The sequence below is a fragment of the Pelodiscus sinensis genome, chromosome 3 (genome assembly GCF_052426305.1).
Source record: "Pelodiscus sinensis isolate ZL-2025 chromosome 3, ASM5242630v1, whole genome shotgun sequence".
In the NCBI taxonomy this organism is placed as follows: domain Eukaryota; kingdom Metazoa; phylum Chordata; order Testudines; family Trionychidae; genus Pelodiscus; species Pelodiscus sinensis.
Window position 1 is genome coordinate 148,284,991 of NC_143054.1, and position 20,981 is coordinate 148,305,971.

General features: G+C 43.2%; 1 protein-coding gene across 6 annotated transcripts in view; it reads left to right on the forward strand.

The window, feature by feature from the left end:
• Positions 1 to 20,981, forward strand: part of RCOR3 (REST corepressor 3) — a 460,088-nt gene that overhangs the window by 409,587 nt on the left and 29,520 nt on the right. For 3 of the 6 annotated variants that reach the window (XM_075925119.2, XM_075925122.2, XM_006131097.5), the window contains 6 exons: positions 4,596 to 4,673; positions 6,267 to 6,319; positions 9,782 to 9,943; positions 10,408 to 10,532; positions 11,427 to 11,505; positions 17,437 to 17,655. In XM_075925119.2, the coding sequence (XP_075781234.1) occupies positions 4,596 to 4,673; positions 6,267 to 6,319; positions 9,782 to 9,943; positions 10,408 to 10,532; positions 11,427 to 11,505; positions 17,437 to 17,655 (716 nt within the window). Of the gene's footprint in view, positions 1 to 4,595; positions 4,674 to 6,266; positions 6,320 to 6,486; positions 6,744 to 9,781; positions 9,944 to 10,407; positions 10,533 to 11,426; positions 11,506 to 17,436; positions 17,656 to 20,981 lie in introns of those variants that run through there. The other 3 variants (XM_075925121.2, XM_006131098.5, XM_089777424.1) reach the window with 3 other exon arrangements.

Sequence of the window (20,981 nt, forward strand, 5' to 3'; positions counted from 1 at the left end):
CAGCAAGTTTAAAATCCCAGGCCGTGATGTTACGTCATGTCTGGGCGTCTCTCTACCCACTGGTTTGAGTGTGCTGTGCAGGGTAGCAGCAGCCAGCGAGGGGGAGCTCAGGGAAGGTTGCGCACGGCAGGGACGGGTCTGGGGACGGGGAAGAGGCGCTCTGGGGCCGGGGTGGGAGGACACATGCGGGGAGAGGGCGTCGGGACCAGCTCCAGTTCCAGCTCCAAATATTGCTGGAGCGTGGGCACCACAGGCCCACACAACTCGCTGCCCATGCCTCTGCTGGCTAGCCGTCTCTCTCGTTTTCAAAGGAGGTGGGGGAGCGCCGGCTCCTCGCGGAACCCCTTGTTTTGCTTCGCGGAACCCCAGGGTTCCGCTGAGCACCAATTGGGAAACACTGAAGTACTCAATGGATGTTCCATTGACTATTCAATTAGTTAATTAACTGATACTTAACATCCCTAGTCTGGGCTGTGGCCTTGGATGATGAAATATGGGTTGGAGTGTGGGCTCTTGGCCAGGAACTGCGCTCAGTGGGAGCTGTGAAGGCAGGGACAGCACATGAAGCTTCTCTGATCGCTTCCCCACCTAGGGACTACAGGGAAACACTGGTGAGCCAGTGCTCATAGCTCCATCCCCACTGTGGAGTGCCAAGGCTTGGGGTTTCCCACCTACAATACCCAAACTTGCCATGAACTAGATTAAATTATGCAGTGGGCCACAAGTTTCCTTCTCTGCTATAGTAGAATAACTTTAGTACAGCAACAAATAGAACTGATAAATTAAAGGTCATCTCCAGTAGGATGAAATCTCATTTTTGAAGTATCAGCTGTTGATCAGCACTGATGTACCAGGTGATGTACAATGCACTGTGCAACCTACAGCCTCTGCCCCAACCAGCTTACTTTAAGGTTTTATTGATTGACCTTTTGCGCTGAGAATTATAGTATTTTTCAGACTTGCATCACTCTTTGCCTAATCCTCCCTGGTTGATAGCTCACTTCCTTTCATATTCATTATGCATCTTATCAATAAGCAGAATGGAGTGCCTGGTCAAAGAACATATTGTCTTTTGAGCTGGAATCTTTTTTTCTTCAGCCCTTTTATTTTCGTTCCAATTCTCAGGGAACATGTCATGCCCCTTACATTGCATGTAAAGTGTTCTCCACACATATGGATTTCTGTTTCTTGTGTTGAAAGCAGTTGGGTCAGATGCCTCTTTAGCATGGTCTTGGCCCTTATCCTTTCCCTCTTTGGATCCTGCGGAGAGCTCTGTTTGATTGAATTCAGGGAGTGAGGCATCTTATGTTGGGGGGATAAGGTGAGATTCACATCTCCCTGTGAAAACTACCTGGAAAAAGTTACCTTGCATGTGCAATCCATTCTGTAATGGAAAAACATTGTCAGTTTTTAAAAGGTTGTCAACTCCAGGATTTGAAGGATCTGAGGGCTTGTCCCATGGAATAGTTCAGCCTTCCTCTATAAGTCCTTTACAGGACACAATAGTTTAGTGGAAACTTGGGGGATGCGGTATGATGGACTTGTCTAATCCTTCAAGTTTCCCCTCACAAAGTCTTAATCCAGGGGAGGGGATCTTAGGCTCCTCCAGCTTGCTTGGCACTGGCCACTGAGGCTCAGCATTGGTGAGCCCGTGCTGGTGCTCCAGCCCTGCAGGTGAGGGGGAGGAATGTAAGGAGGCTCCCCAAGACTCTTTTGTGCAAGAGGAATGTAAGGAGAGTCTTTGTCCTTAGTCAGGGGCTTCTCGCTTTGCTTCTCACTCGTGTGTGGCCCCCGACTGATTTTTTTTTTCTGTGGGTCAGTGGCCCCTGACCCAAAAATGTTTCCCCATCCATGTTTATTCCCACCAGCATACTTGCAATCATACCTCTGCAATGGCCCATAGAGTATAGGTTGCTCCTTCTGCAGTAGACTGTGTAAGAAAAGTTAGAGGAAAGATTTCTTGTTTGTTTCATCCTCCCATTTGTGGGTTTTTCTGTAGTAGGGTAGTGTGATTCCCAGTTAAGATATGAAGAGAGAATAGCCACGTTAAAGTAAGCTAATTAGATTTGGGCTCGACTCTCGGGAATGGGGCATGATGGAATTATTATTCATTCATGGTCATTGATGCTTAATACTTTCTTACTTTGGAATAGCAATTAGCTTTCACAGGCATGAAATATAGGAAGCCGACAACTTGAGAGTGCCATCAGCCACAGAAAATACTCCTTTGCCTGGTTGGCCCTGATAACTGTATGGACAAAGAAATTAAGCAACTCTGAAATTTAAAAAGAAACACTATGTCTAATATAAAAAAATCTGTTATTTACAGTTAGAAACTTTGTACTTGGCTCTTTCAACTGACTGGACACTCTTCCTATAAAAACGTATATTTTATTATTTAACAACCCATTTTCAGTATTACAGTAAAGTCTTGCTTATCTGATCTAAACGGGACTGGAGGATGGTCGGATAACCGGAAATGCTGAACAATAGGGACGGCGGCAGCAGCAGCTGAGGGAGGCGGGAGCCTCCCAAGCGGGCTCCGCTTTTTGTCTCGGGGGTGGTTGGCGCACGCTGCCCCCTCCCTGGCAGATTCCGGACGCCGCATCCTCCCCCTTCCTCTTCTTCCCTCCTCCCCTGGGCCACCTGGACATGCCTAAGGCCCCGGCGCTCCTGCTTCTCCTCAGCCCGGCGGCGGCCCCTCTTCCCCTCGCCACTCCCCCCCCTTCCCTTCCTGCCTCGGCCAGGATTCGGCCCTGAGCGGGACACAGGCCCAGCATACCTGACCACTGGGTGAGTCCGCAGTGCGGGCATGAGCTGCCCCAGGTGTAGGGTGGGGAGGTAGGGTTGTCGAGCCCGCGCTGCGTGCCATTGTGGTACGAAGTGTCCCTGGAGCCCCGTGCTGTCATGTGACAGGCGGCACCGTCGGATAAAACGGAAGGTCGGATAGTGAAAGTCGGATAACTGAGACTTTACTGTACTTAAATAGGTCTTGAACAAGGCACCATTTGTTTGTTTAGACTGTATTGTATAAATGCTAACTTTCATGTATGTATGCTCAGCAAACTACAAATATTTGGCTAGAAATTGCAGCGTTTTATAAGTAAGGCAGGACTCTAATTTTTAGGAAAAAAGATATCAGTGTGGTTTCAGTTCAAAATGTTGAAGCATCTTAAGTTTCTGATCCTTTTTTTTTTTTAAACAATTTGGCTTTTAAAACTAACAATACTTTGAAAATGTGTATGTCTCAAACTTTACAGCTATGTTGCTCTTCAGAGTGAGGTTTAAAAAAATCAGTGCTTAGCTTTGGATTCTATTGACTTCTCCCTCGGAAAAGTTAGTCCATTGCTGAACACATTTCAAAATAACAGAGATCACAGTTTATATATTTTTTTAAATCCAGTACTGTCTCTGACTTATAAAACCATCATCTTTTTATTTACTTTTGGTTTTAATAATAGTTTATCTTTTTAACTCTTTGCATGGTGCTTTGAGGCCCTTATATGAAAGACTTTGTTGAAATAGGGATGTCCAGCAGTCTACTCTCACTGCTGGACAGAGACTTGGCAAGAAAGGTAGTAATCAAGGTTTATATCATATATGCATTTGTTTATTCTGTATAAGAATATAGTAGTCAATATAGCTCTTCTCTTGCTCTCTGTGTGAAACATGATCTAGCAGTTACATTTAGCAAGTATTTTTGTCTTTGTTAAAGAACCAGTATGCCCTCAGACTGTGGCCATGTTGTCAGTAGGGATGTGAAGGTTGAACCGGTTAACAGGTAAGCCTCACCCCTAATGAGTGAAGCTTACCAGTTAATGTTAAGCGGTGGAGCTGGAGCAGCTCCTGCCTGCTGCAGGGAGGGGGCTGCTCCAGCCCTGCAGGCTGGGCGTCTTGCAGGCAGGGGCTGCTCTGACCAGGACACTGGAGTATCTGGTTGCTTTGGTGGTCTGGAGCAGCCTCTGCCTATGGGGTGCTCAGGTCTAGCCATGTTAAATATGGGTTAATTTAATAGTCAAGTAACCTCATGAATTGTTATCGGTTAGTCGACTATTCTATAGTCACCAGGGGTGGAGCCAGCAGCCACTGTATCAGAGGCAGCAGTGCAGGGTGCCAAGCAGGAGCTGGTCCAAGTGGGGAACCAGTTTAAAACCCAGCTCCCCTTCTGGACCAGCTGCCTGTTGCCTAGTGCTGCTGCCTCTGATAAAGAGAAAGCAGCTCCTGTCTAGGAAAGGGGGGGGGAGGATTTAAGCTCCTGGATCTAGCATGAGCCAGGTGCCCTGCCCACTTGGCTCCTAATACACTTTAAATGCTCAGCTGCGGCACCTGTAGGTTCTGGACCTGGCAGGATCTAGAACTGAGCTGGGCTGCTGGCCAGCCCACAAAAAATTTACTGGCAAGGGTGGGGGAAAGGAAATACATGTAGTCTATAGCATTAACCTATAAGCTTTTGCTTATTAGTTAATTGATTACACTATTACATCCCTACCCAGGCCTGCTGGAGGCAGGAACTACCTGTGGGTTGGGAGATGTTCCAGAATATACTTGTTCTTTAGGTCATATTAAGAAACACTGCAAAACAACTTTTCTTACAGGTGCTACAAAATATACTGATAAAGACAATGGAGGGATGCTTGTGTGGTCCCCATACCATAGTATTCCAGATGCCAAGTGTAAGTCCTCTTTTCTTCTACCAAGGAAATTGTACTCTAACTAGAACAGATTAATTGCTCTGATGTTGAACTGTCTACTTCTAATTTTAATGCATGCTTCTTCTTGCAATGTGGGAAAGTTATATAAATGACACTGTGTATGAAACAACAAAGCTGATATTTCCCTCCCACTTGTTTCTCAAGAAACTTGGGGAAAGAAAAACATTCCACCTTTCGTTATCCTTTGTTTGGGAAGAAGGCTTTGATATCTAATCAAGCCTTTAGACCTTTTGAAATGTGTCCATTATTACCACAAATTTCTGCAACATATATTTATAGTGGTGTAAACAATATAATCTTGAGACGTTTTCAGTATACCCATCCAGGAGAAAATGTGTTGCTATGGAAGTCTTCATAGGTGAATTACCATGGAGGAAATGCAGTGGGGGCCAGTTCAAGGAGAAGACATTATATGGACATAGATACCTATTGCCCTCTTTGAAAAAGTAGTGCTTGTTGTGTCATATCGGCTAAGAAGATAATGGAAATACAGGAACTATCTTACTAGATCTGATCAATGGTCAGTCTTGCTTAGTATCCCGCCTGAAGTAGTGTATGCTTCAGAAGAAGAAACCCGGCACTTAGGAGAACATGACCCCAGAGAAAGTTGCCTCCTAAAAACAGGCATGTCCCAAAGCTTGAGGATTTATGTCCTTTCCACAGCTCTGGTTTGTTTTTTTTAAGTATTTACAGCTGTAATGCTAGGTATTTTTGTTATCCATATAAATTTATTTTAAATCTGCCATCTTCCAATTACAAGGAATGTCCTTTTACTCTTCAGTTGTGATGGTGGGTTAATTAGTAATGAAGAATATTTAAGGTCAATGACAGATACTTGGGCCAAGCAGTTTGGCTAGGCATAAGCAGAATATAGCAGTTAAGTCACAAATTTACTGTTGGTAAAATAATGGTCAGACTTTATGTACACTTCTATTGACAATTGACTCGGGTGGCTAAATATAATGCCAATAAACCAAGGGAAACTGAGGATTAAAACTAAAGATCTGTGAGATTATGCAGCTGCTGAGTGGGCTTTTTAGATTACTGAATGTATAATATAATTTATTATGCTAAAATGAGAGTTCTCAATTTTCTTTTGAAATCTCCCAGTTCTCCTCTCTTTGAAAGTCATCAGTGGTGAGATCTGTGAAAGATTACTACATCAACAAATCTCTGGTGACTGGATAAATATTGTTAAAATCAGCATAAATATCTTAGTGGATACCATTATGTACAGTATATTACTGTAGTGCCTACAATACAGACACTGTTCAAACATAGGAAAATGATTCTTGCATTGCTTCAATTTTATGCACTTCAATAAACCTCATTGACTTCTATGGAACTGCTTGTAGTGTGTAAAGCACATGCATAACCTTTTGTGGGAGCAGACCCTGCAAAAACAAGCAGTGTATAAAAGATGGGGAAGAAGGCATCAAACATATATTAAAAACTTTTATATCAATTATCCTCCACTACGCTGCTTAGTCACATTTGGTAAACCACAGAACTAATACTTCTAGAGAAATTAATTCTGGCATTGCTTTCTTACAGTGGATGAATATATTGCAATAGCAAAGGAAAAACATGGATACAATGTGGAACAGGTAAGTGGAATGAGTGATTTCAATGTAGTGTTTACTTTGAGTATAACACGCAACTCACTTTTTTCATCTGGCTTCCATTAACTAATGCTATTTCTCTTCAGGCTCGGCAGCAAACTGCAATTTTATGGATCTGCATACTGTTGTGGTCTGGATTCTCTGCAAAAGATTGAGCTCTTTATTTTTATGACATGCTCAGCTTGCATTGCAGTTTTGAAAAGTTTGGTATGATTTGGTACACTGGGCATGTCATGTAATTGTGTGTTTATGTAACTTTAAAAACCCCAAGATTTCTTGGCAAGTAACTTTTTTGTATGGACTGGTGCATTTTGGAATTAATATTTTAAATGCTAACATTGATTCAGTGTTCTTCATGCTACAGTTCTAGAGGCATTTCAGCTACGGGGCTATAAAAATAATTCAGCAGGTATGTTTCAAAGTAAGAAAAACACTATCAAAACTTGTGGCGTTTGGAGATTATAGTTAAAGTTCTGTAATTTTTTTGGTTTTACTGTTAACTTTGTCATGGGTAGTGATTATACGTAAACATTGCTCGTTCACACTGACTAAGATCTGTAGGAGTTTGTATTTTAAAAGTTACCAAGTGAATGAATACAGTAAAAGTAAGGGAAACAAAAGCTTAATTATTGATGTACTAGTAAAACATCCTATTGTATAAGCTTGTTTTGGGGGAGAAGAGTAGGGCAAAAAATAATGAAACATTGGTAATGAGAACTCATTGCAGTACAGGCAGTCCCCGGGTTACGTACAAGATAGGGACTGTAGGTTTGTTCTTAAGTTGAATTTGTATGTAAGTCGGAACTGGTACATATTGTAGGGGAAACTCTAGCCAAACATTTTTTTTAGTTTTGGATAGCATAGGGAAAGGTTAACTCCCCTCTAATGTTTGTTTTGCTGTCTGTTCCCCTGTTCAGAAGATTTCACATCTATTTCTGTCCCTGTGACAAACTCAGGACTAAAGGAGTAACTCATCAAATACCAAACAGCTCTGCACCATGCTTTGAGCTAATAGCTTTATTTCCACACACCACCCAGGGTTCTAGGAGGAGGGTCCTTTTTTTGCTAACACAATGAGGCCAGCACTTTGTTTGTTTTGGTGGAGTCTTTGTTTGCCCAGGGAGCCCAGCATGTATAGGGGGAGGAGGGGCGGAGAGGCTGCTTTTGTCTGCTGTTCGGCAGCCTGTTGCTCAGGGGAGGGGGCAGCCTGTTGCTGGCAGGGGGGAAGGGGGGAGGCGTGCAGGATGCGAGGCCGCGGGGGGGGGGGGGGGGGCAGCGGGCGTGGGGAGGCACTTTTCCTCTGCCCGGCAGCTCTGCGGGATCCCTGTCCCTGTGGCCAGCTGCTGCAGGCAGAGGCCAGTTGGAGCCGGCCGGGAGCCCGGCATGTATAGAGGGGAGGAGGGGCAGAGAGGCTGCTTTTGTCTGTTCGGCAGCCTGTTGCTCAGGGGAGGGGGCAGCCTGTTGCTGGCAGGGGGGTGGGGGGGCAGCGGGCGTGGGGAGGCACTTTCCCTCTGCCCGGCAGCTCTGCGGGACCCCAGTCGGAGCCGGCCCGAGGAGGAGGAGGATCCTAGGACCCAGGTGAGCGAGCCCCGGGAATGCTGCTGCGCATGTGCGGGAGTTGCCTCACCCGTTCGTATCTAGGGATCCGACGTAAGTCGGATCCACGTAAGTCGGGGACTGCCTGTATTTGGCTATTTAAGTGTGTACTGCTGGAAGGAGAGGCAGATAATGTAGTATTTAGAATATGTGCAGAAAAAATGTCAGCTTGTACTGTTTTTTCCAGTGCTCTTTAGGGGAAAAAATACAGACAAATAAGTCTGCTTGCACAAACTGCTTGTGGTTTGTTCTCATAGTGAAGTGGGAAAATATTGTCAGGGAATAGCTGGTTAGATCCATTAAATTAAGGCACTGAGATTTGTATGCACCATATGAAACTAATTTAATCAGTTCTGTTTCAGTATTCCCCAAGTCCTGAACAATATCTGTAGTAAAATTTGTGAAGGTTTTTTTTTTGGGGGGGAGGGTGGGGATGGATGGATGTTTCTCCAGTTGTTAGTCTTGATCAGAAATACAAAGCACTTGCATTCTGTTTACGCCCCATATAGATTTATTTGAAATGTGTCTGATTTATGGTATGTCAAACATAGCTATGGACAATGGAAGTGTCTAGTGCAAGCCTGACAGGTTTTTTTATTTTTTTTATTTGAGAGATGGGGGGTTGTTAAAAAGGATATTCAAGATGTATTCAGAGTTTCAAATTTATATATATATATATATATTTTGCCTTTTAGAACTTCAGATACCTTGTTTCCCTCATGAATATTTTTACTGCATGTGTACATGTAGCACGTGAGGGTAGTGTGCTGGGTGGCTTTCTGGTCATTGAAAAGGAGAAATCTTTTTGTTTGAGTGTTCAGGAAGGACTGTAAAGAACTACATAGATTATTTGTTTGTAGAAGAAGGTGGTGAGTCAGATTTTGAGCCTACCACTGTTTTATACTAATTCAGAGATGACACTGCCACACTGACCACCAATTAGATTCATAGGGCTGGAAGAGACCTCTGGAGATTATCAAGTCCAGCCCCCTGCCAAAAACAGGACCATTCCCAACTAAAACATCCCAGACAGGGCCTTGTCAAACCAACACTTAAAAACCTCTAGGGATGGAAGATTCCACCACCTCCCTAGGTAACCCATTCCAGTACTTCACCATCCTCCTAGTGAAATAGTTTTTCCTAATAGCCAACCTAGACCTCCGCCACTGTAACTTGAAGCCCATTGCTCCTTGTTCTGCCATCTGTAACTACTGTGAACAGCCTTTCTCCATCCTCTTTGGAACCTCCCTTCAGGAAGCTGAAGGCTGCTATCCAATCCCCCCTCACTCTCCTCTTCTGCAGACTAAATAAGCCTAAGTCCCTCAGCCTCTCCTCATAGGTCATGTGCCCCCTAATCACTTTGCTTGCTGTCTGCTGGACTGTCTCCAATGCATCCATATCCTTTCTGTAGTGGGGACGGTGTGTGTGGGGGGCAGAACTGGACACAATACTCCAGATGTGGCCTCACCAGTGCCGAATAAAGGGGAATAATCACTTTAGATCTGCTAGCAATGTTCATTGTAATGCAACCTAATATTCCATGTGTCTTCTTGGCTACAAGGTCACACTGTTGCCTCATATCCATCTTCTCAACTGGACTGACTGGTCCAGATATTTCAGCCTGGGTGAAATGCAGAAGTGCCCACTGATCTAAGTATCTGTGAAGAGAATCTTATAAGTTTTTTACTTAGGCACAATAGAGAAGAGATGCTTAAATGTGAATTTATTTTGATAGTTGGGGTTCTGAAGAAAGATACTTAATCATATTTAATGTAGGTTTTTAATGTAACTTTCCAAAGTGTGCTTTGATACAAGTCAGTTAAAATCAAAATGGATTATTTCTTTTCAAAGGCACTTGGCATGTTGTTCTGGCATAAACATAACATTGAGAAGTCCCTTGCGGATCTCCCTAATTTCACTCCTTTCCCTGATGAGTGGACAGTTGAAGATAAAGTCCTGTTTGAACAAGCTTTTAGTTTTCATGGGAAGAGCTTTCACAGGATCCAGCAAATGGTAGGGTAATATTTCAGGTTATAACTATTGTTAAATACAAATATTTTGAATCTGAAGTCTCCTATCAGAATAAAGCCCCATTGTGCTAAGTACCAGTTTAATTTAGTGGCGGAGTGGCAGGAGGGAAATATATGTAGTCTATAGTATTAACCTATAGGCATTTTCCTTATCGGTTAATCGACTACACTGTTACATCCCTAATTCAAATATAGGGTTCCTACTCCAAAGAACTTAGTCTAAGAAACTTAAATTCAGCTTTGCATCTATATTATTCAGCCTTTTAAAGCTGTAAAAACACTACATTTATTTACAAAAGGGGCATGAGAGATTTTCCCACTTTAAAAAGCTATGCATTTCTCTAAATGCATGGAAAAGTAAAGTATTCATGTAAAGTATTATTGTAAGATAATTGTACTTTAACTGTTAGTTTATATTTCTTTTACAATTTGAACTAATTCTCCTAGCTTCCAGACAAGACTATTGCAAGCCTTGTAAAATATTACTATTCTTGGAAAAAAACTCGATCTAGGACAAGCTTGATGGATCGACAGGCTCGGAAACTAGCTAATAGAAATAATCAAGGTGACAGGTGGGTTAAATATTTTTTAAATAGCTAATTGATAATGAAGTTCTTTGGTACAAATATGGCAGCATTTTACTGACAAGATGTTTCATCTCTAACTTGGAGGTATCATTTCTAATGGTAAGAGTACTGTTAGTTTAGTCTTTTGTACTTTCAACAGACAAACTGTATTTTACTAGTGCTATATTAAGTAAATATCTCTGTAGCAAATGCAGTAGCTGCGCAGCAAGCTGGTTACTAAGTTATCTTGTAAAACAAATCCTATGAAACAAGACTTGGAACTCTTGGTAGAGGAGCGAATGGAAAGGTACAATAAATTGAAATATCCAGTAATAATGTTTTACTAGTATTCTGCAGTTTACAGTACTATAGTTTAACCCTTTAAATGGCTGACAATTAAAAAAATTTAACATGCAATTATCATTCTCCATTTTTACGGTAAATATAGTTCGCAGGTCTATTTAGTTTTCTTAGAGGCAAAGATTCTAGCTACATATTGTAAGGAGGCAAGCCTTTTAAATAAATTCAAAATAACTTTTAGTGACCCTGTTACTTAAGAACTTCAAACTAAAAATTATTTGCTTGCAGTCTAGTTAGACCAGAAGTGCTATTGTTTGAATATGATAAACTTGGATCCAAGTCTTCCTGCTTAGCATTTTACCAAGAGAAGAAGAATTTTTCCAACTGTTGTTAAGCTTGTATATGTTATCATAATGAAAAGGTTTCCGGGGTATACAACATCTTATTAAGAAATTCCAGAATAATGGTAATTCATATCCATTTGTTTGTCGTATGACATTATGACTATAACATAATGATATAATTGTAGATAGCCTCGGCTTAACTAGTGGAATAACAGGCTAATAGGACCAAGTTTACTTATTTATTGTCTGTCCTCAGTGATGATGATGTGGAAGAAGCACATCCAATGGATGGAAACGATAGTGATTATGATCCCAAAAAAGAAACCAAAAAGGAGGTAACATTCTAGTTACAATGAATGTTAGTAATTTTTCCATGATACCTTCTGTACAGAGCATAACTAGATGAAATCTTCATATAATATTTAAAATATAGAAGATTTTTGATACTTTTTGGATGAAGCTAACCTTTACTATTTCATTTGCTGAGATATTTCAGTCTTTACCTCTCTTTGGGGAGGGAGAGAAATTGCTGATCAGCCAGTAAGAAGATATTTCAGAGAAGAGATCAGGATTAATCAATAGGAGACATTTGGCCCTTCATAGAACCATAGATCTGGAAGAGACCTTAGAAGGCCATCAAGTCCAGCCCCCTGCCCAAGGCAGGGCCAATCCCAATTAAATATTCTATCAAATACTCTTTCCAGTTTCTTACTGATGCTGAATAATTGGATACCAAATACTTACTTTGAGAAACACCAGTTTGTATTTTAATGTATAAAAGTATGACACATCCTCTTCATTCACAGCAATGAGAGCATATGTATCTTGTCTTCATATAATTATAGTTGGTTGTCACAGCTGATGCTTTCATAGACTTGAAGGCCAGAAGGGATCATCATGATCATGTAGTCCCTTCATGTACACTGAAGGCCACAGAACCTTACCTACCCACTCCTGTAATAGACCCATAACCTCTGGATGAGTTACTTAAGTCCTTACAATTTTTAAATCATGGTTTGAGGTGGCAGAAAATCTGTCCTACACCATAGTTTAAACCCATGCTGCAGAGGAAGGGGGAAAACATCCCTGGTCTCTGCTTTAGGCTTTTGAAAAAATTTCAGCCAAAATAGTTCAGCTTTTCTAGACACAAAGGAATAATACTGGGTTTTTTTTAACATGGGCAAAGCAAATGAAAAAAAACCAACCCAACTTTCGGCCCAGATTTATAAAGGTATTTAGTATTGTGCTTTAAGTCCCTTTTGAAAATGAAGTTTAGGCTCTTAAATCGCTTAGACTAGCAATGCTGAGCACAACACCACCTAAGTACTTCCTGTGCTTTGGAAACAGGGATTTGAAATAAAGCAGTGGATGTGGAGGTTTTCCCTTCTGTGAAATTGCATGCACAGTTGGCAAAGTTGTAAGTAGTAGTGGTTTCTCCTGGCTGGGGCTAGGCACTGGAAATGAGTTCAAGGAGACCCTCTTTTTCCTGTGCACAGTGACACGCATGCATATGTTGGCACTCGAGTAGCAAGGAAGAGGAATCCATTTGACCTCAATGCAAAAGGGACAAAAGTAACACTGAGCGGGGGGGAAAGGAATAGGTTGGGGCAAGGAGTCCAGTGAGACTAAGACTGGAGGGTGGGATGGGAAATGTGACTGGAAGTTGGAGGGGTAGGACTGGGACTGATTGCTTAGCTGAGTATGAGGACTAGGAGCTGATGGGAGACTGGTGTTGAGATCAAACAAGGAAGGAGAACTGGAATTGCCTGGACAAAGACTCTTCACCAAGGAGCCTGGAATCCAAGGGACTGAGATTGGCTCCCAATCCCAGTTTCCCACTGCAAGATCCTAACTAATGTGCAGGGAAAGACCGATGGATCGAGGACCACAGAGGATACTGAGAATGGGACCGGGATACAAAGGCTGAAGAGTGGAAGCTAGGGTTGGGGAGACGAGAAGAAAAAAGACTGGGAGGAGAAGTCACGGTTGAGTGAAGAGAATGAACTAGAATGGGATAGGTTAGAGTAGGAATGTAAAAGAATAGTTTAGTTGACTACTCACATTTCCCCATGCTTCTATCAGTATCAGTACTGCCTCTATATCAGAGGCAGTGGGGGCAGGGAGCCAGTGCTGAGGGGAACCGCCTTAAAAGCCAGTTTCCCCCAGCACCATCTCTATAGTGGCGGGGATGGGAAGGCAGAGGAAGCACTGCCTTTTAAATGTAGTAAGAGCTGAGTGGCTCTTACTCTATTTAAAGGGCAGAGCTGCAGTGGTCCGGACCCGGCACAAGCCAGGACTGCTTCAATCCCGGCTCACTCTGGGTCCCAGACCCACCCCCGCTGCGGCTCTGCAGTTTAAATGTAGTAGGATCCGGGCTGCCTGCACTACTGGCTTCTAGTACATTTAAACTGCAGAGCTTATCAACTAATAGTGTATTAGTTATTTAGATTAGTCATTTACTCACTACTTAACATCCTTTGGTTAGAGCACACTGGGCAGAAGAGATCAGGCCTTGGGAGTAAGAAGCAGTAGTCTGACCCTAGAACACCTCTTTACCCTCCGAAATGGAATCAGAGTTTCTTGAATTTTACCAGTCCTTTAATGTCAGCAAATATCTAGCAGTTGGTCTCATTTCCTTCTAGTTTTTGTTTGCATACAGGATGACAACTTATCACCTCTGTCAGTTAGCTTAGGTAGCCTAGGTCTTTGATGAATCGGAAGGTTCCAACCCTGCTGATGAGCCATGACATATCAGTTTGACAGAGATTTTTTTTTCAGTTCCTTTAAAACCTAGGAAATTGCTAACTGTTTAAGCAAACATTGTTTAAGTTGCAAAAGCTAAACACACTATTTAGGAAATGCCAGAATTAAGATTGCCCAAGTAACACTAATTCAACGTGCTTGTGCATATACATTGATAGACTTCTGTTACATGGTCACAATGTTTTTTCTCTGAAAACTCTGCCTCATTCCATCAGTCTACCTGATGGACCTGCTTTGGAGGTGAATCAGAGTTGTAGAGTAAAGGAAGCTTTGTCTGTAGGATCCCCCTGCCTCATTTGTTGTAAAAACTAAAGGGTGTTTAGTGCATGAGTTAAGGGGTTGCAGGAATAGAAAGGATGGTTTCATTATTAAGGCATTGAGCATTATTATTGAATGCTTCCCTGGAGAACTGGATTTAGCTTCTGCCTTACAAATCCTGTGTGATGCTGAGCAAATCATTTAAAAACAACTTTACAGAGATGCTTACTAATTAGGTGTTCCTCATTTTCTGACTTTAAGCCCTGAATCCTGATGTGCATTGGCTGTATTAGTCAATAGAAGCTTATTAGAATGTATCAAGTGCTATAAAATGTGCAATACAGTGTAAAAAAAAAAAAGGCAGGTAATAAGCATTTCAGTCTGAAATTGGTTTTTTTTTTCACTTTTGACCTTAGGCCTCCTCTGTAAAATGGGGATAATAATTCAACTCACAAGAATTTTGTGAAGATAAATTGTTTGTGAAGGTCTTGAATACTGTATAGCCAAGACTGTCTTTATATAACTGTACATATAAATACTTGAGAAAAGCCAATAAGGAAATTATCTGTATTCATAGTAAGAGATAATAGTACTCTGTAAATAAGGCTTAAAGGGCCGAGTAAATTTTTTGGTCCAAGAGCCACATCGGGGTTTGAAAAACTATGTAGAGGGCAACAAATGTTTGTGAAATTGAGGTTGGAGTGTAGGGGGTTGGTGAGGCTCCAGAGGGGGGTGCAGGCTGTGGGGTCAGGCAGGGGATGATGGGTTTGGGGTGCAAGAGGGAGCCCTGGGCTGGCACTGAGGAGTTCGGCGGGCAGGAGGGGGATCAGGGCTGGACAAGGGTTGGAGTGCAGGGGGAGAGGGAGTTACCTCTTCAAGTAGCTCCTGAAAGCAGCAGCATGTCTCCCTTCCAGTCAGCTCCCACACGGAGTTGCAGCCGGGAGCTCTGTGTGCTGCAGACATTGCCCCTGATGCTCCCATTGGCTTTGGGTTCCAGCAAATGGGAGTAGTGGAGACTGTGCTTGGGGCAGGGCAGCATGTGCAGCCTGCTGGCTGTCCCTATGCCATAAGGGGGACATGGCACCATTTCCAGAAGCCACAGTGCACACACAGCGGGGGAACTTGAGGCCCAGATTAAAACAGCAGATGGGCAGATACAGCCCATGGGCTGTAATTTGCCTTTCTTTGGCCTAGACCCACAAACTGAACAATAGAAATAAAATCTTGGGGACTGAATGAAGCTGGGGTCCCATGGGAAAAACAGTATGTGATCACGTTGTTAAAGACAGTAACATAAGATACATACATAAAGTGTGGGAATGAGAAGAATTAGGTTTTTGCATAGGCAATCTTAGTTCTGGCATTTGGTAGGCCTATCCAGGAAACAGTTCCATTTCATGAAATAATGAAAAGAAGTTGTTCATTCTGCATTAGAAGGCATTCAGAGAAATTTGGGATGGAAAATCCTGTTTTCAATTCAGTGCGGAAGAATTGAATCTGGGTCCAAACAACTAGACTAGGAGTGTGTTTCTTTCTCATTCTCATATTTTGAGGTCATTCTGGACTGAGAAATCTTCCTGTAAAATTTCAATTTCAACAAAACACTATTTTTGATGGATTTTGTTTTACCAGCTCTAGTGCTCCACTTTGTAACCTTATTTTTATATAGAATATGTGGAGACTCAGGAGCCTAGATTTCGAACCTGTAAATTTTTTTTTTTTAAAACAAAACTAAACAAACTCTAAAGGTTAGGAAACATTCTTTCATAGTATGTGTGCTAATGTTTCTCTAACCCAACTGAAAATAATTTTTGTAATGGAAACATACTCTGTAAACTTCGAAAGAAATGTTAAAGGTTATAACAGACTTATCCAACAACTGATTTGAGAACATAACTTGGACTATACTAGGGATGTTAGATAACATTTGTTTTTGTAATTTTCTAGTCATAAAAATTTTTCAGTTACATGATTACTAAAATTCTCCCCAGGGCAGAATCCTGGGGAGCCCTCTGCCACCCCGTGCTGCTGCTTTAGCAAAAAACATGCTGCTGCTTTTTAAAAACTGGCTCCCTGCGCAGACTGGCTCCTGCGTGCTACCCCACGCTGCTGCCTCTAATACTGAGGCAGCAGTGTGGGCCAGCAGCAGCCCCTGTTCATGGGGGGCCCAAGGACAGCAGGCAGCAGTGTAGAGGTTTGGGGTGACCGTTTCACAGAGCTAGTGCTCGTTGGGAGATGGCTTTTAAGCTAGCTCCCACCTGCCTCCCTTCCCCGCTGCCTCAAGAGGCGGCAGGTAGCTCCATGGAGCTAGCACACGCAGAGAGCCAGCTTTAAAGCCAGCTCTCTGCGCATATTGGCTCATGCCTGACCCCTTGCACGGCTGCCTCTGATAGAGAGGCAGCCGTGCATAGGGTGAAGGGCAGGCAGCTCCATGTGAGCCAATATTAGAGACTCATAGAGTGGAAGAGACTTCAGGCGGTCATCAAGTCCAGCCCCCTGCCCAAAGCAGGGACAACCCCAACTAAATCAACCCAGCCAGGGCTTTGTCAAGCTGAGACTTAAAAACCTGTAGGGATGGAGATTCCGCCACCTCCCTAGGTAACTCGTTCCAGTACTTCACCACCCTCTTAGTGAAATAGTTTTTCCTAATATCCAAGCTAGACCTCCCCCACTGTAACTTGAGATCATTGCTCCTTGTTCTGCCATCCGTCATTACTGAGAACAGCCTTTCTCCATCCTCTTTGGAACCTCCCTTCAGGAAGTTGAAGGTTGCTATCAAATCCCCCCTTCACTCTTCTCTTCTGCAGACTAAACAAACCCATTCATGGGAATCCGGCTTGAGAACTGGCTTCCTGTATGTACCGGCTTTCACTTGTACCCTCATCCTCAAGGCTGCTGCCTCTCTATCAGAGGCAGCAGCACAGTAGTGGGGGAGCAGGTGGCTCTGTAGGATCTGTTGGTTATGGGAAGCCAGCTTTTAAGCCAGCTCTCCCCAAACACTGGCTCCCACTTGCCCCCTTGATGCATGTGTGTAGTAGGTTGGATTAACCGATAACTCCAGGCTCATAGGTCAGTTGTTTGTTTAACTGTACTCCAACACTCCTAGGCTACACAGCTTTAATGCTCTTCTCAGGTAGCTATAGAAATGGCCTAGCTTTTATCTTTTTTTGGTAAACTATTTATGATGTGGCATGGTATTCAAAAGCTGAATATTTTAATTGCCTTATCTGTTCCAACTTTTTAAGGGCAATAATGAACAACCTGTTCAGACCAGTAAAATAGGACTGGGTAGAAGAGAGTATCAGAGCTTACAGCATCGCCATCACTCGCAACGTTCTAAATGTCGTCCACCTAAGGGCATGTATCTGACCCAGGAAGATGTTGTAGCAGTTTCCTGTAGCCCCAGTGCAGCTAACACAATTCTTAGACAGCTGGACATGGAGCTAATCTCATTGAAGCGCCAGGTACTTTGGGTCACTGTCCTCTTTTGTTTGTGCTGACTGTTCTTGTTCCTAAGATTTTTTTTTTTTTTGTATTCTTCTAATCTAGTTCTCAAGGCTGTGGCTGTATGGCCCTGAGGATGTCGTGTGGGCTGCTGCTATATGCTGATTAGGGATGTAATCGACTAGTCAGCTATCCAATAAGCAAAAGCTTATTGGATAGTTGGCACACTAATAGACTAGTCACTCCCTTCTCCCCCCTCACCCCCCCCCTCCATATCTTGCTGCCTCAATCTGAAAGAGGCAGTGGGGGAAAGAAGAGGGTGCTACGGGGAGCCAGCTTAAAAACCAGTTCCCCCCCAACTCCAGCTCTGTGGGAGCGGGCAACAGCAGCATTCTACCTTTGAAATGTACAAGAGTCCCGCTGGAGCTTTTGTACATTTCACAGTAGAAGCGTTGCATGGAGCCCAGTGTCAGCGGGGGACTCCTCGCAGGCCCCGGGCTTGATGCAGTGTTTCAATCTCTGAAATGCACAAGAGCTCCTGCTGGGGCTCCTATACATTTCAAAGGCAAGTCACTTTTGCCTTTGAAATGTAGCAACAGCCAGGTAGGCTCTTGCTACATTTCAAAGCAGAAGCCCCCTTATTGACTAATCGAATAGTCAATGGACATTCCATCGACTACTCAATTAGTTGATTAATCTAATTTTAACATCCTTAATGCTAATTGGGCCACAGATTGAGAACCACTGTCCTAATCCCTCTTTTTATGGGGTCACTGAAATCATCTGTCTTGCTTTAACACATCTGTGGTTAAATTGATTCTTCCTATGCTAGTTAATATTACATTGGTATCAAGTTGGAAGTTAGAAAATAGCCTTTCCTTTTTTAATGCTATTATTGTCTACTATTGAGGATATAATCATGTAAGACAGCTACCTCTTTATAAAAAAACATGCGTACATTTAATTCTTATAAAGGGGGGTGATCCACTCAACAGAGAACTTAATTTTTATATTGGAGGAAAATAGAATCTTATTTTATTTTAACATTTTATCTCACTTCAAATTGAATAAAATCTAACGTGGTGGAAGTGATATTTCTTCGAGAGATGTCCCTGTGGGTGCTCCACATCAGGTTGGTGCGTCGCTGCTGACCCTTTGATCAGAGTCTTCAGAGCAGTGTCTCTGGGGAGACGCATGTGGGCGCCTTTACCTGTGCACTCCTACTGTGCAGGCATTGCACATGCGTGAGCCCCTACCCCTCAGTTCCTCCTCTACCACCTCCTGCTAGAGATGGAGCTCAGCAGTGTTCCTTACCTCGTTCCACATTTTTTTAGATATAGGCCCTTTTCACCTCATTTTTACTCCATAGTTAGTTGTTTACCAATGAATAGTTCATTGGTCATTTTTTTAAAAAAAAGGTTTTTTTTTTCCAGTTCATCCATCCCTTAGTTAGTTGACACCATGCCCGGTTAGCCAGGTTTTAAGCACTGCTCCACATGGCGCGACAGAGACGTCTCAAGTAGGAATGTTAAATAGCAGTTAGTAAGCTATTTACGATGGAATTTTCATCGACTACTCGATTAGGTTCGCTGCGGCGCTGACTTTTAAATGCGGTAAGAGCTGTACCTCTGCCCCCTCTCTCCCCCTGCGCAGAGATGGTGCTGGAGGAATGGGCTTTTAAGCCATCTCCTCCCAGTACTGGCTCCTGCTCTCCCCCCACCCCCCACCCCCTTGCTGCCTCTGATCCCCAAGTCTCAAGCTTCTACTAGTTGAAAAATCACTAAGACCAGCCTCTGATCCAGGACAGCAGTTTGAGAAACTGAAAAGACAAAAAGCCTGCAAAAAAGCAAGCCTCTTTTCTGCTGCATGTGGCTCCGGCATCGACATGTTTGGTGCTGAGCAGCTGCAGCACCGTGTCTTGGTACCTATAACATACCAGGTATTTCCGGCACTGATGTCAAATGGGGTCATTCGAAACCCTGCACTGAGGCATCAGGCTTTAAGTTGCCTGCCTCGTCTGCCACCATACCATCCAGCGCCAACACCACAAGCATCAAGTATACCATTGTCACTGGTATAGGTACTGCCATGGCACTGACTCTGTTAACTGGTTGCTCGGTGCCAAGACACCATCCTACACTGCAAATAGTATCAGTGCAGCCAACTATGGCACTGTTGACGCCTGCTCAACAATATATGCAACACAGAATTATGGTCTCCTCCACTTTCTACTCACTCTTTCTTGATACTGACCACCCTCCTGGTACTTTGGCATTGCAACCAACTATCTCACCAGAGAGATAATGACTGAGGAGGATGTTCAAGTGATGTTTTTGCCATACAGTTCTCCCCCGCTGACCATTCCATCTACTCTGCCAGAACTCATGCACCACTCTCCAGACACAAAGTATGCCACTGTAGTTCAGTAATACATGAATGCTACTTCCCCATGCCATATCCCCAATGGCAATACTGGAGCCCTTGGCAGTCTCAACACAGACAAAAAATATAGTGTACCAGAGCACTCTCCACCACCACAATCCCCATCTCCTCAGCGACAACAGGCTCTGGAAGGTGATCACTCTAACCCATCACTGGACATATCACCAGACACAAGTGAATCCTTATCACCTGACGAAGCAGTCATGCTTCCTTCACATACCACTGCAGATGATTTTGCCCACTTCCAAGACCTTTTTAAATGTGTGTCCATAGAACTTAACGTACCCCTTCAGGAAGTTAACAAAAATCAGTGTGAGTTGACGGACATTCTGCAACAGTGACATCTTCTAAAATTGCCCTGTCGATTAACCCAGCTATCATGGAGCTGGCAAAGATGGTTATGGTGAACCCCAGTAACAGCTACCCCCACTTGTAAGCAAGCTTACAGGAAGTATTGTGTTCCCCCAAAGGGGTCTGAGTTTCTTTTTACCCACCCTGTACTTAATTCTCTGGTGGTGGAAGCAGCCCAGCGAAAGAGCAAGCAGCAGTATTTTAGATCTAAACCATCTGATTGCGACAGTAAAAGAGTCAACCTGTTCAGTCAGAAAGTTTATATGTCATCAGTACTACAATTCCAAGTGGTGAATTATGCAGCTCTATTTAGTAAGTACAACCATAGAAATTACTCTTAAGTTCAACGATTTTATTTCAGACATTGCTGGGGCGAAGAAACAGCAGTTTAGGACTGTGATCACTGAGGGCCCTACAATCTCAAGGATGGCCCTACAAGCTGCCCTAGATGCTGCTGACACCATATCATGAACCTCAGCTACACTGGTCATAATCAGAAGAGCTTCCTGGTTCAATTCTGTCTCCTTCCCTAGGGAGATCCAGTCCACCGTAA